The 13,679-nt window shown below is 38.0% G+C and overlaps 2 protein-coding genes across 5 annotated transcripts in view; one reads left to right on the forward strand and one right to left on the reverse strand.

Annotated features, from left to right (window-relative positions):
- LOC134744676 (max dimerization protein 1-like) overlaps nucleotides 1-13,679 on the forward strand; it is a 445,229-nt gene that overhangs the window by 377,748 nt on the left and 53,802 nt on the right. The gene's annotated exons all lie outside the window — the stretch shown is intronic.
- On the reverse strand, nucleotides 8,339-13,029 carry LOC134744614 (uncharacterized). Of its 3 annotated transcripts, none has more exons than XR_010128099.1 (3): nucleotides 11,224-13,029; nucleotides 10,678-10,759; nucleotides 8,339-10,272 (listed from the first exon to the last, which is right to left on the reverse strand). XR_010128099.1 is itself a non-coding variant. In XM_063678488.1 (3 exons), exons 1-3 carry the CDS (start codon nucleotides 12,482-12,484, stop codon nucleotides 10,743-10,745), a joined length of 336 nt encoding a protein of 111 aa, XP_063534558.1. In that variant the 5' UTR covers nucleotides 12,485-13,029; the 3' UTR covers nucleotides 8,339-10,742. The 3 variants fall into 3 exon arrangements, 2 of the variants coding, with proteins under 2 accessions (XP_063534558.1, XP_063534557.1); XM_063678488.1 differs by having other exon boundaries at nucleotides 8,339-10,759; nucleotides 11,224-11,320; nucleotides 12,263-13,029; XM_063678487.1 differs by having other exon boundaries at nucleotides 8,339-10,759.

Consider the following 13,679-nt stretch of genomic DNA (forward strand, 5'->3'; position numbering starts at 1 on the left):
TTAGGTAGTGGACAAATGACACACATAAATTAACCAATTAGGAGGTGCAAAAAACTAAGTTAAAACTAAATAGCATTAGAAAAAATACTTTTTAAAGGAACAATGTAGGTAACATTACTAAATAAATGAATGTGCTAAACTTCCAAAAAATGTCTACGAACATTTTATATGATATTTATTTATTTGATACCCGTGCACAAATAAAAGTCTCATACATCCTGGTTTGGTAATAGGTTTTAAAGAATTTCGTGATAAGTGGGTCAAAATTCTTTTCGTTGTCTTGTTTCTGACCACTCTGATGCGCTTCTATTTTTGTCTTTTATCAAATAAATAAAAAAGTTGAGTGTCTTTTTATCTGTAGATTATAAGTCTCTTGAGAAAAATTAAAAACTAAATTTCACCCTATGCAAAAGCTCCACTCCATAACATTTTTTTATCACAAAAAACAAGACAACGAAAAGAATTTTGATTCAAGTAGCTCCTATCAAATGTACCACGCTTATTACTCGTTTTTGTACGGAAAAAAACACGTCGGAAAACGGAACTACAGAATTTTGCGTTCGAATTTTTCCTCGTGTGAACGAACGCTTTATTTGAATTATCGAGACTCAATTTGTTAACGTTGTATTTTATGTACCTATGATGGAATTGAAAAATGTTTACTTACGTCGTAACTTTTTATTTGTTCTATAAAGTCGGTATCCATAGTAGCGAATGAAGCGACACGCCAAAAGTATCTGCCACCTAGGAATACTTTTACAGTTTGTTGACGATCATTTTATGTACCTATAATGGAATGGAAAAATGTGTATTTACGTTGTAACTTTTTATTTATTCTTTTATTCTATACATAGATACAAGTAAAAATGTGGGCATATGAAATCTAAAAATTACGTATCGTGCTGTATTTTTTTAAAATATCTAGGTACTGTTGAGGTAAAGAAAATAAAGTTACCTATTTTTCAAATAATATTAGCTCCGAAAATTTAAGATAGACGAGTTATACTGAACATAGAAGAGTTATAGTTACTTTGCACTTAGTACCTACTTTTAGAAAACCCGTTGTGTAGGGGAGGGTAGGAAACAGTGGCTCAGTTCGAATAGTGGCTCAGTCGCCCCAATTTCGCCTCTTACTTACTTACTTACTGCTGTGGCGCGACGACCCGAAGTGGATCTTGGCCTCCGACACCAAAGACCGACATGCTACTCTGTCCAAAGCCGTTTCTGTCCAGTCGACGGCGCCGAGTTCGCTGAGGTCTTTCTGCACTTCGTCTCTCCAGCGGTACCTAGGGCGTCCAGACGGTCTTCGGCCACTTGGTACTCCAGAGTACGCCCTCCAGACTGCGCGATCTTCCCCCATCCGGACTACGTGCCCGAGCCATCGGAGCCTGGCGGCTTTCGTTTCTCCGATAAAGTTCGGCTCGGCACCAGATCTTCAATCTCCTGGTTCTTGCGGAGTCTCCAGGTTTCATCCTCTCGACGTGTGGGTCCCAATATCTTGCGGTAGATCTTCCGCTCGGCTACCAGCAGCGCGCGCTCCTCTTTTTGTGTTAGTGTCCAGACGTCGCATCCGTACATATTAAGAATTGGCCTTATGACCGTTTTGTATATTCGAAGCTTCGTGTTCCTGGTCATTAGCTTCGCCTCTATCATGTTGGAATTAGGTTGAGGTACAGTACCCGGCAATATTTTTCCAAGCCACTGTTTCCCACCCTACCCTACTTGTATAATAAAATTGCATGGCATAATTAACCAAATAGGTGAATTTCAAGATTTTATTTTATTCAGTGCATTCAAAAGGTCAATGAACTGTTGAAAGATAAGTAAAGTAACTACACTAACTACATAACATGTTCCGTGAAAACAAAACTTATGAAAGTTATGAAACTCGGCGAGGCGTCGCGTCCCTCGTTAGCCGTCATGGGCGAATACGAGTAAACTGTTGTTTTAGCCGTTGCTAAACTGTTGTTTTTAATTATTTTTTGTAGATAATGGCGTTATTCATAAACGGCTGTCAAATGAAACAAGCCGTCAATCTTTTGTCCGTATCCTTCATGTTTACATTTGTTTGTTAGGAAAGACAAAATTTAACGGAGTATTACTAACTTTTATGAATGAAAGATTAATATTCCGTTTCCGTAGTAATAAAAAATTTCCTAAGGGTAAAACTACTTGTGCTCGACATGCGAATGCCAAGTAGATGACATCCTGCTGTCATCTCTGTTGACAATGACTTAAGTTTTTAGATGACATGTACTGGGCTTGTGGTTAGCACTTGGACGTGTGTATTGTATTGTAGTACGGGCAGGTACGGCTAGTATGTACAACTAGCCCAACTCTTTAAGGAGTCCTAGCAGCCCTTTGATGTTGAGTAAGACCTCGGAGAGATCCGAGATGTGTTGACCTGTATGGAGCCACTCCGCTGCATTCCAGCACCATAGGAGAGACCGTCTCTTCTGTATCCTTGCACCCTCGGTATAGGAGACTGTCTGTAACACCTGTTTTACCTCTTATATAGTCCGACAAGAAATTGTAGAAATTTTTGAGGGCGCCACACTATTTTATGTCGCACTATACCTACGATTGTTAAACCCTGGCCGGCGAGTCATGTCACAAATATACGGTATTTAAAAAAACTTTATGATGTACCTCATACTTAAATAGGAAATAAAATGACAGGCTAACTTATAGTTTATTTGATAGGAAAGTTATGCCATATAAGGAATTTAAACAAAATAGCTTATGACACGCCTTGCTGACAACCTTATGCCTTGACACGAACACTATTAAAGACGCCAAACAAAAACTTATTTTTTTTTACATTACATTACTCGAAAAATTACGCGTTTCTAAAATCCATCTGGACATTTACATTTAAGCATATGGACACGTTATAAATAAACGTACCAATTTAATTCCACTTTAATTCACGTTTTCATTGTAACTAAGAAACAATTTTACAGCCACCCGTCCCATAAACCGCTTGGAAATGATTTAACACATTTATAAATATCAATTACACATTCTCTAGAGCCCATTATTTTTATTAATCGCGTATTTATAGTGTTTTTACAGTCATTTGATTCATCATTCGCCATTAACTTCATAGCCTATAAACTTGAGTCCAATTCTGTTTTTACAATTCAATAAGGTTTTGATCTTATTTGATACCAATTCGAGTCGTGTCGTGTCGTGTGAGTCTTCAGGGGGCCTAGCATAGATGACAATCGTTAGAAAGCGCAATCGAAACTTTAGTAATGTATGGAAGTAGCCAGGTAACATTTCGAAGCATCTATCATCCAGATACATTTTACTCTATGTACGCCATGTGCGGTTGTTACAGTTGACTTGCAGTCGGCGTGCGGTGTATCGTTTGGTGCTACCGCATTAAACAACCTTAAAAGTTACGACGCAGTACACATTTTTTAATTCCATGGGTAGGTACATAAAAACAACGTCAACAAATTGAGTCTCGATAACTCAAATAAAGAGTTCGTTCACACGAGAAAAAATTCGAACGCAAAATTCAGCAGTTCCGTTTTCCGCGCGTCTTTTTTTCCGTATTTACACAATTTAATAAACGTGGTAGGTTTGGATGGAGCTCTTTTCTCGAAGTTGTTTAAAGCAGCGCTGTTACCAAACCAGAATGTATCAGGCTTCTGGCTCTGCATACTTATTACGTGTGTACGGTTGAAGTTATAAAAGACAGTGGCTTTGAAACGAGAGTTGTAGAATAGGATTCTTCAGTGTCAGTTGCTTACCGTGGGCATGCGAGTCTCAAGGTTCTAGCGACCAGTATATTAAATATACTTTATATTAAATGTACGTACAAATTTTGTACGGACGGATTACCGGACAAGTTAAATCAGCTTTTAGGACGTCCGCTAGCGGCACGCACGCGGGTGCCTTTGTAGGTAAAATCCGTCGTACGCGTCCGCGCCAGTTAGCGTTGCTCATACTATTTTTTGGCCCCTCTGCACTGGCCTACGGGCCAGTCCAAGAACGCATTTATGCGTTAGTGGGAGCAAGTGATATTGCTATCTCATTCTACAGCATGGCTGCGTCCCTTAGACTGGCCTACGCTGGACCGTCGTGTATACGAGCCATTTCGTTTACCCGCTCACCCGCCCCTTGCAACCGCGCCAGCTAGCGGACGCTACTGTCAAATCGATAGCTAGTATGTACATGGTGTAATTTTTTTTACTACAGTCATTATCACAATTTCTCGAGATCTCGTTACACTGGTACTCGCGAACTGTGCAACCGATGGGCGTACAGGCGGTTCTGCCCATGGCTCCGGGCGGCGGGGGGCAATTACGGCATCCGACACCCTCTGTCAGCTTGTATCGACCGCAGCACGAACGCGTTTTTGAATTTAGAACTACGTTTGATGATGTGGAGATAGATGGATAAAGTGTAGAGGTTCGCCGGAAAATAATTGAGATTTCGGTTTATAGTTCGTTTACGTTATAAATGCAGTAAAATCATTATTGTCCGCCAGTGTAGCGGTGCTCTTAACCAATCGAATCCTTCCTAATTAGAAAGTATGTCTTCAACTGGTCACTGTGAATTTGGCTTTCAAATTAGGAACGGTTTGATTGGTTACTGGCTATTACTGCATTCGTAACGCGAACGAACTATAGTGATGTTTTATTTGCGCTTTTTAATGTATTTATGTACACTTGTCATCAATCATACGAATTAATAATCGGCTTGAAGAATTGAGCGCAGTATTTCTGTTTACAAGTATTATAAATCTCATTCTATTGCCTTGAATTTGCCTTGCCTTTATTGACCATGTTGAATTTAAAAACTATGACAGTTTGCCTGAGGCCTTTCTTGTAAGTACTATCCTATAATCACAAGTTAAATTTTGATATCGATGATCCACGCACGAATGATAATAAAATAACATCATTTTGATATCATTTTGCCATCAAAACGTAGGCCCGAATTGGCCTCCAAAAGAGCATCATAATCCTGAACGTAATCAATATCAACCTCGACATATTTATTCGATTGTGATGTTCTCTCGAACCTATATCGTTGTTCATAAGTACATCACTTTATCATTCTGCAATATAGATATACTTATTATATTATTATATCTTTACTAAAATTGAATTAGAGCAGTAATAAATTTGACTTATGCCCCTATTTGGAGACCTCCCGCTGTGATGCCATATCTCACGGTGCCCCGTCGCGCTCATCTTAGAATCAGAACTTTGGGAGTTTGTTACTACTGTTACTTTGGGTGTTGTTGGGAGTTTAATACAAAACATATAGAGTGTAAGCTTAGCTTAAGTATTTTTTTATATAGCAACATTTTTGCAGTTGCCTTTTAATTTGTATGTGGCAACTCGCTCTCTTCTGCTCCCGATCCGAACTCAACGACACGTACCGCGATCACTGTAAATTATTAAATGGAATAAAGTTCATTTAAACTTGAAAAAGCGCTTTTGTATTCTCCATGCGCAAGTGGTCCTTCGAGGGAAAAAGTAAAATCAGTGTTCGACGTTTTCGTCAAAGTAGTGTTCGCGGCAAGTGCGTGTGCGAGCTGCCTGGCCGTCTATACCGGCTGGGATTTCGTCGTGGTCGTGCCTAGGCTAGCGCTGCTGGCCTGGAACTTTGGAGAATACAAAAGCGCTTTTTCAAGTTTAAATGAACTTTATTCCATTTAATAATTTACAGTGATCGCGGTACGTGTCGTTGAGTTCGGATCGGGAGCAGAAGAGAGCGAGTTGCCACATACAAATTAAAAGGCAACTGCAAAAATGTTGCTATATAAAAAAATACTTAAGCTAAGCTTACACTCTATATGTTTTGTATTAAACATAGTTGGGGCCAGGCAATATTACATACAGGTAAATATTGGACCCGCCATTAGGAATCTACATAGGACAAGTTCTTAAAACTACATTACGGGTAAAGGACATAACTTAGTTATGGCTCTACGAAATATCTTATTATTAATTTTAACATCAGCTACCCTTACTAATCCGTCCCTACCAGGGAACGTTTTTACTATTCGAGCCATTGGCCAATTTAATGGAGAGGTGTTCATATCCTTTACTATTACCAAATCACCTTCCTTTAAATTAGTTTGTTGGTATTTCCATTTGGGGCGGCTCTGAAGTTGGGTCAAATAACTTTGAGACCAAGTTTTCCAGAAGTCTTGCTTAAGCTTAGTGCACATTTTCCAAAATGAAACCCGATTTACTGGAGTTTCAGTGAGATCAATTTCTGGATAACTTGTTAAGGCTGCGCCACAAATGAAGTGTCCAGGAGTTATATAATCACAATCATTAGAAATAGCAGCAAGTATAGGTCTACTGTTCAAAATTCCTTCAATATCTATGATTACAGTATTAAATTGCTCATAGGTCAAACATAGATTGCCTACTATTCTTTTGAAGTGGTGTTTTACACTTTTGACACCACTTTCCCAAATTCCTCCAAATGTTGGAGAGTAACTCGGTATCCAATTAAATGTTATATATTTGTCTGAGCAAAATCTGTTGACAGAGTCTCTACAATCTTTGGAGGAGAATAGGTCATACAAGCCATTTAATGTATTACAAGCACCCTTAAAGGTTTTTGCATTATCACAAAATATATTTGTGGGCATGCCACGCCGAGATATAAATCGTTTAAGACATGCTAAGAAAGTTTCAGTCGTGAGATCAGAAACAAGTTCTAAGTGTATCGCTTTTACAGCAAAGCAAACAAAAAGTGCGATATAGCCTTTAGTAATAATAGGTTTTCTAATGCGAGAGACCTTCACGTTAAACGGACCGCAGAAATCAATTCCTACATGCTGAAAGGGTCTGCTCTGAGTGATTCTTTCTTTAGGGAGGTCTCCCATCAACTGCTTTGCTGCTTCAGCCTTCATACGTATACATTTTATACATTTATGCACCACCTTTTTTACCTCTCGTATACCATTTACAAGATGGTGTCTCTGAGATAGAGAGCCTGAGATGGAGAATACAAAAGCGCTTTTTCAAGTTTAAATGAACTTTATTCCATTTAATAATTTACAGTGATCGCGGTACGTGTCGTTGAGTTCGGATCGGGAGCAGAAGAGAGCGAGTTGCCACATACAAATTAAAAGGCAACTGCAAAAATGTTGCTATATAAAAAAATACTTAAGCTAAGCTTACACTCTATATGTTTTGTATTAAACATAGTTGGGGCCAGGCAATATTACATACAGGTAAATATTGGACCCGCCATTAGGAATCTACATAGGACAAGTTCTTAAAACTACATTACGGGTAAAGGACATAACTTAGTTATGGCTCTACGAAATATCTTATTATTAATTTTAACATCAGCTACCCTTACTAATCCGTCCCTACCAGGGAACGTTTTTACTATTCGAGCCATTGGCCAATTTAATGGAGAGGTGTTCATATCCTTTACTATTACCAAATCACCTTCCTTTAAATTAGTTTGTTGGTATTTCCATTTGGGGCGGCTCTGAAGTTGGGTCAAATAACTTTGAGACCAAGTTTTCCAGAAGTCTTGCTTAAGCTTAGTGCACATTTTCCAAAATGAAACCCGATTTACTGGAGTTTCAGTGAGATCAATTTCTGGATAACTTGTTAAGGCTGCGCCACAAATGAAGTGTCCAGGAGTTATATAATCACAATCATTAGAAATAGCAGCAAGTATAGGTCTACTGTTCAAAATTCCTTCAATATCTATGATTACAGTATTAAATTGCTCATAGGTCAAACATAGATTGCCTACTATTCTTTTGAAGTGGTGTTTTACACTTTTGACACCACTTTCCCAAATTCCTCCAAATGTTGGAGAGTAACTCGGTATCCAATTAAATGTTATATATTTGTCTGAGCAAAATCTGTTGACAGAGTCTCTACAATCTTTGGAGGAGAATAGGTCATACAAGCCATTTAATGTATTACAAGCACCCTTAAAGGTTTTTGCATTATCACAAAATATATTTGTGGGCATGCCACGCCGAGATATAAATCGTTTAAGACATGCTAAGAAAGTTTCAGTCGTGAGATCAGAAACAAGTTCTAAGTGTATCGCTTTTACAGCAAAGCAAACAAAAAGTGCGATATAGCCTTTAGTAATAATAGGTTTTCTAATGCGAGAGACCTTCACGTTAAACGGACCGCAGAAATCAATTCCTACATGCTGAAAGGGTCTGCTCTGAGTGATTCTTTCTTTAGGGAGGTCTCCCATCAACTGCTTTGCTGCTTCAGCCTTCATACGTATACATTTTATACATTTATGCACCACCTTTTTTACCTCTCGTATACCATTTACAAGATGGTGTCTCTGAGATAGAAAGCCTAATTACTAGCCTAGCGCCTGCATGCATAAGTCTTAAGTGCTCTCGTTCTATAATAAGATCGGTAATAAAGGAGTTTTTTGGAAGTATAGATGGATGCCGCTTGTCATAAGACAGGTTCTCTGCATTTTGCAGCCTCCCCACGGCCCTAATTACTCCGTTTTTATCTAGGAATGCTAATTGATCACTAATTGTCACAGGCTTATTTTTTGAGAGCAGGACTAATTCTTTATCAAAATGCTCTGCCTGTGTACAACGTAAAATTTTCGTCATAGAGTCACGCAATTCCTTTGCAGTTAAGTTTCTGCTTGTTATTTTGTTGTCTTTGTTCAAGCAGTTATTATAAAATCTGTAAATAAAACCAACCACTTTTTGAAATTTATTTATGTTGGAATATTTTCTTAATAAATCTAGAGGCTCTAAATTTGCGGTATGGCACAAAATTCCCTCTACATCGTCAGAAGACGCATCCAATGAAGCACTATGCGAGTCTATGCGTGTCATGATATCGTCATGATTAAACTCTTCTAAATTTGTATGTGTATGATTTACATTACAAAGACTAGGCGAACCATGCCACCATAGATCACACTCCTGCAGCTTATGCGGTTCAACTCCCCTTGATAATAAGTCAGCAGGATTATCTTTTGACCTAACATACAGCCATTGTGAGTTTTTAGTAAGCTCTACAATTTGTTTGACTCTATTTTTTACATATACAGTACTTTTTGCTGCCTCAGTCTTGATCCACCACAAAACAATTTGGGAATCACTATAGAGAAATATTTTATGAGGAACTCTATCATTTAAAATCTTACTGACTCTACTTGCCAATTGCGCTAAAAGTAGAGCAGCAGAAAGCTCCAATTGAGGAATAGTGTGAGATTTAGAAAGTGGGGACACACGGCTTTTGGAACATATTAAGTTCACTTGAATCGAGCCATCAGTCATAAAAACTCTTAGGTAGAGACAGCTCCCGAAAGCCTTAATAGATGCATCGGCATACCCTACTAGCTCTACATGTGATACTAATTTATAGTTTACACATCTTTCTATTTTAATTTGACCCATTTGCCTTAAATTTTCCAAAAACTTTGACCAGTATAGGAATTTTTCATTCGGGATTATTGAGTCCCAATCTTTATGCATAGAGCTATGGAGTTCTTGCATGAATAGTTTGGCCACCACGATTACCGGGCCAATTAAACCAAGTGGGTCAAACATTTTCCCTATAAAGCTGAGAATTTTTCTTTTTGTGTTCATTATGTTTGCCTCATCGATTGCAGGGCAAGAGAAAGTCAATTTGTCTGAATTTACCTCGAGTGTAAGACCTAAAGTCTTCACGGTGTCATTTTGACCTATTTCTACACTATCAATTTGTCTGTGCTCAACTGGAATATCGCTCAAGACTGGAGCATGGTTCGAGCACCATTTATGTAACGAGAAACTACCTAATTTCAGAAGCTCTACAATTTGCTTTTTCAGCTCCTGAAGTGTCCCTACATCATCAGCACCAGTAAGCACATCATCAACAAATGTATTTTTATAAATAGCCTGAGCGGCCAAAGGAAACTGATCCTTATGCATATTTGCTATCTCATTTAGAGCTCTTGTAGCTAAAAATGTGCTCGATTTTAAACCGTATGTAACAGTTTGAAGCTGCAAGCAGTTGATAGGGTCTTTGGGCGACTCGCGCCATAAAATGTTTTGAAGTCCGCGTTGATGTTCATTTATAAAAACATTGCGAAACATCTTTTGAATGTCACAAGTTAAAATAAATGGATAAGTCCTGAACAAAATAAGAATATCAAAGAGCTCACTCTGTACAACAGGTCCGTTCAGCATGACTTGATTCAGCGATGTCCCATTTCTAGATTTCATCGATCCATCGAAGACCACACGATGATGTGAGGTTCGACTCGATGGATTAAAAACACAGTGGTGTCCTAGAAAAAACACAGGACCATTTAAATCATAACCCTCAATATCAACTATCTTTGCATGTCCTAATTCCAGATATAGGTCAATAAATTTTTTATATTGTTCAAATAGCAAAGGATCTTTTTGTAACCTTTTTTCTAACATTATGAATCTATTATAGGCAACAGAAAATGAGTCACCAAGGTCTAACTCTTCCATAGGGAAAGCTAATGGCATATCAACATAAAATCTATTGTCTTTAAGTGATACAGAGTACTGAAATATTTTTTCAGCTTGTTTAAATTCATCATTTGTAGATTTTTCCACTTCAGGAAGTTTTTCAGAGAGCCAGAATTGCTCCATTACATTTTCCAATTTTTCACCATCAGATATATTATTAACTAAATTTGTTACAATATTACATGTAGTACCTTCCTCGGGGATACTTCCTCCGACAATATATCCTAACATGGTATTCTGGAATACCGGTCCATTTTCAGTTTTTATGCAGCCCTGCAACAATATAGCAAAATAGATGTTGGCTGCAAGCAACAGAGGAATATCATTTCTTATGTAAAATGTGTCATCAGCTAAAGTTATATTTTGTGGAATATGATATTTAGATACATCTAATGATCTTTGAGGCAGTTTGGAAGTAATTTCATCACTAATATGACATTTCAATATTATTTTAACATTATTCTTACAAGATTGAAGAGTTAAAGTTACATACTCATTTACTTTACATAGTTGTTTACGGAACCCAATAATATTATTTGGCTCAATCATAGGTTTTAGGCCAAGCCTGCTTACCAAATCTGATCGAATAAAACTGCCTTGAGACGCAGTGTCCAGCAATGCCTTGCATACCACCTCTTCATTATTTTTGGTTGCTAATTTTACCTTTATGGTTGGAAGCAAAACACCACTATCGGACACACAATTTAAAATAGTATTAACAGCAATTTCAAACTCACCAGCATCAGATGATAGTGGCTGCTGACTGTCATCATTATTTATTCTGGGCTTCTCCACATTCACATTGCGCTCCTGATGCAGCAATGTGTTGTGGCCCTGTTTACACATTTTACATTTAAAAGTAAATTTACATTTACCATCATGGTTATTGAGGCATACATTACACATGTGTTTTTCAGTTACATAAGATTGCCTCTGAGCAATAGGTAACATTTTAAATATGGGACAATTATATATCTGATGGTCTTTGTTATCACAGTACCTACAGGGCGGCAACGACTTCGATACCACATTTGTAACCTTAGGTATTGATTTGTGAGTACCTTCATAGCAAGTACTTTTATTATAAACATGTTTGGTAGCACCATCATAGTAGGTACTATGTTTATTTGGATGACTATCTTCGAGCGCTATAGCACGCTTTTCTAAATATTCAATGAAACCAGCCATAGTAGGCATGGTGTCAGAGTCCCGGTCTAATTGATATGCCCGGTGTGTGAATTGATCTAACTTTCTAGTCAAAATTGATATTAAAAGCATGTCCCATTTATCGACGGGTTCATCTAAATTTTTTAATGCATGCATCTGTTGATTTATTTGTGAAACAAATGTTCGTATGGAAGCTGCTGTGCCCTTTTGTATATTCGAAATATCTAACAATATACCTATATGGTTTGCTACTAATCTAGCCTTGTTGTCAAATCTCTTTTTTAATAATTGTATTGCTTGTTTATATGACTCGTTCACCAATGGCAAGTTCAGAATAACCGCCAATGCATCCTCTTGTAGGTACTTTCTCAAATAAAAAAGCTTTTGCACATCAGACAGCGAGTTATTCTGATCGATAACAGCAGTAAATAAGTCGAAAAAGGGTTTAAACTTAGTGAAATCCTTTCCATCGTAAAAGGGAATTTCTATTGTGGGCAACTTACATGTGGATGCGTTGTGGCAATCCGAAGTCACTTTTGTGTTTAACATTTTAAGAGAGCTGTTAATTTTTGCTAATATAGAATAGTATTTGTCTTCAATTTCTCCCACCTGTTCACCATCGCCTTCATCAATGCTTAGTATGTCCATTTGCACCTTTTCGTAATCTTTTAAGGTGGAAATGAGCTTCTCTTTTCGCGCCTCTAATATATCGGCGCTGGCGGCTGCCAAACATACGGGATCCTTGACAAAATTGTCGATTCTCGTAATCGTTCCTTTACACTGCGAGCGTATAACGCGTAATTTTTTTAGGTTTTCCGTTTCGGTAGCCATTTTAATTTTTATTTATGACGAACGAATGCACAAACACTTTTAAAGGAAGGCACAACGACGCTGATAGCACTTTGTTTTGATATTTATTGTACGTCAATGTCAAACGTGACAGATGACACAAACTGTCAAAGTCAAAAACCAATGCGAAGTTCCGCAAGATGGCTGCGGGTTGCACAAACTTCACTCCATATTAAAAGTGAGGAATGTCGGTGGTCGAAAAATTCGACTTATACCGAGTTACTTGCGGTTTTTGATGATGCTCTTTTCTCCAATCCGTGTCTGATTTTCGTTCTATTATGGATAGAACGAAGTTCCAGGCCAGCAGCGCTAGCCTAGGCACGACCACGACGAAATCCCAGCCGGTATAGACGGCCAGGCAGCTCGCACACGCACTTGCCGCGAACACTACTTTGACGAAAACGTCGAACACTGATTTTACTTTTTCCCTCGAAGGACCACTTGCGCATGGAGAATACAAAAGCGCTTTTTCAAGTTTAAATGAACTTTATTCCATTTAATAATTTACAGTGATCGCGGTACGTGTCGTTGAGTTCGGATCGGGAGCAGAAGAGAGCGAGTTGCCACATACAAATTAAAAGGCAACTGCAAAAATGTTGCTATATAAAACTGTGGAAATAGCTCAGATGGAAAACGTTGTTCAGCAAACATTGCTCTGGAAGAACTACATACTAGCTAACATACGACAAATGTTGTATCTCACTGAATTAATTTACGTTATATAGGTATATTAATACAGCCCGGCAGCTTTAACATGTCATGCTCTCTTAAAAGTCTTTGCTTACGGTGGCGTCGTTGATCGGGTGCCACTTTCCCGAATGAAGGTTGAGGGAGACGATGGCTGAGATACGCGTCGTACTCGTGAACGGGTGCTGTTTGTGGAGACCGGTCTGTTTAAGTTTACACGGGCTTCATGTTACGTCCTATGTAACTTTACTTTTGAGTGGCATTAACGTGAAACTTCATTCGGTTCTTGTCTGTCTGATTTAATTTCTTGTCTTATAATTACTTATATAACAATTCAAGTCTTGGAGACCTTTTACACCTCTAAAGATAATTTGATGATCTTTTTTTTAATTTATTATACATATTTTATCTCTGACATCTAGAGACTTTTACATCTCTAAACAATTTTAGTAATTGCCTGTTGTTTGTATATTTTTATTCGTTTTCTTTT

This window comes from Cydia strobilella, chromosome 10 (assembly GCF_947568885.1).
Source record: "Cydia strobilella chromosome 10, ilCydStro3.1, whole genome shotgun sequence".
Lineage (NCBI taxonomy): Eukaryota > Metazoa > Arthropoda > Insecta > Lepidoptera > Tortricidae > Cydia > Cydia strobilella.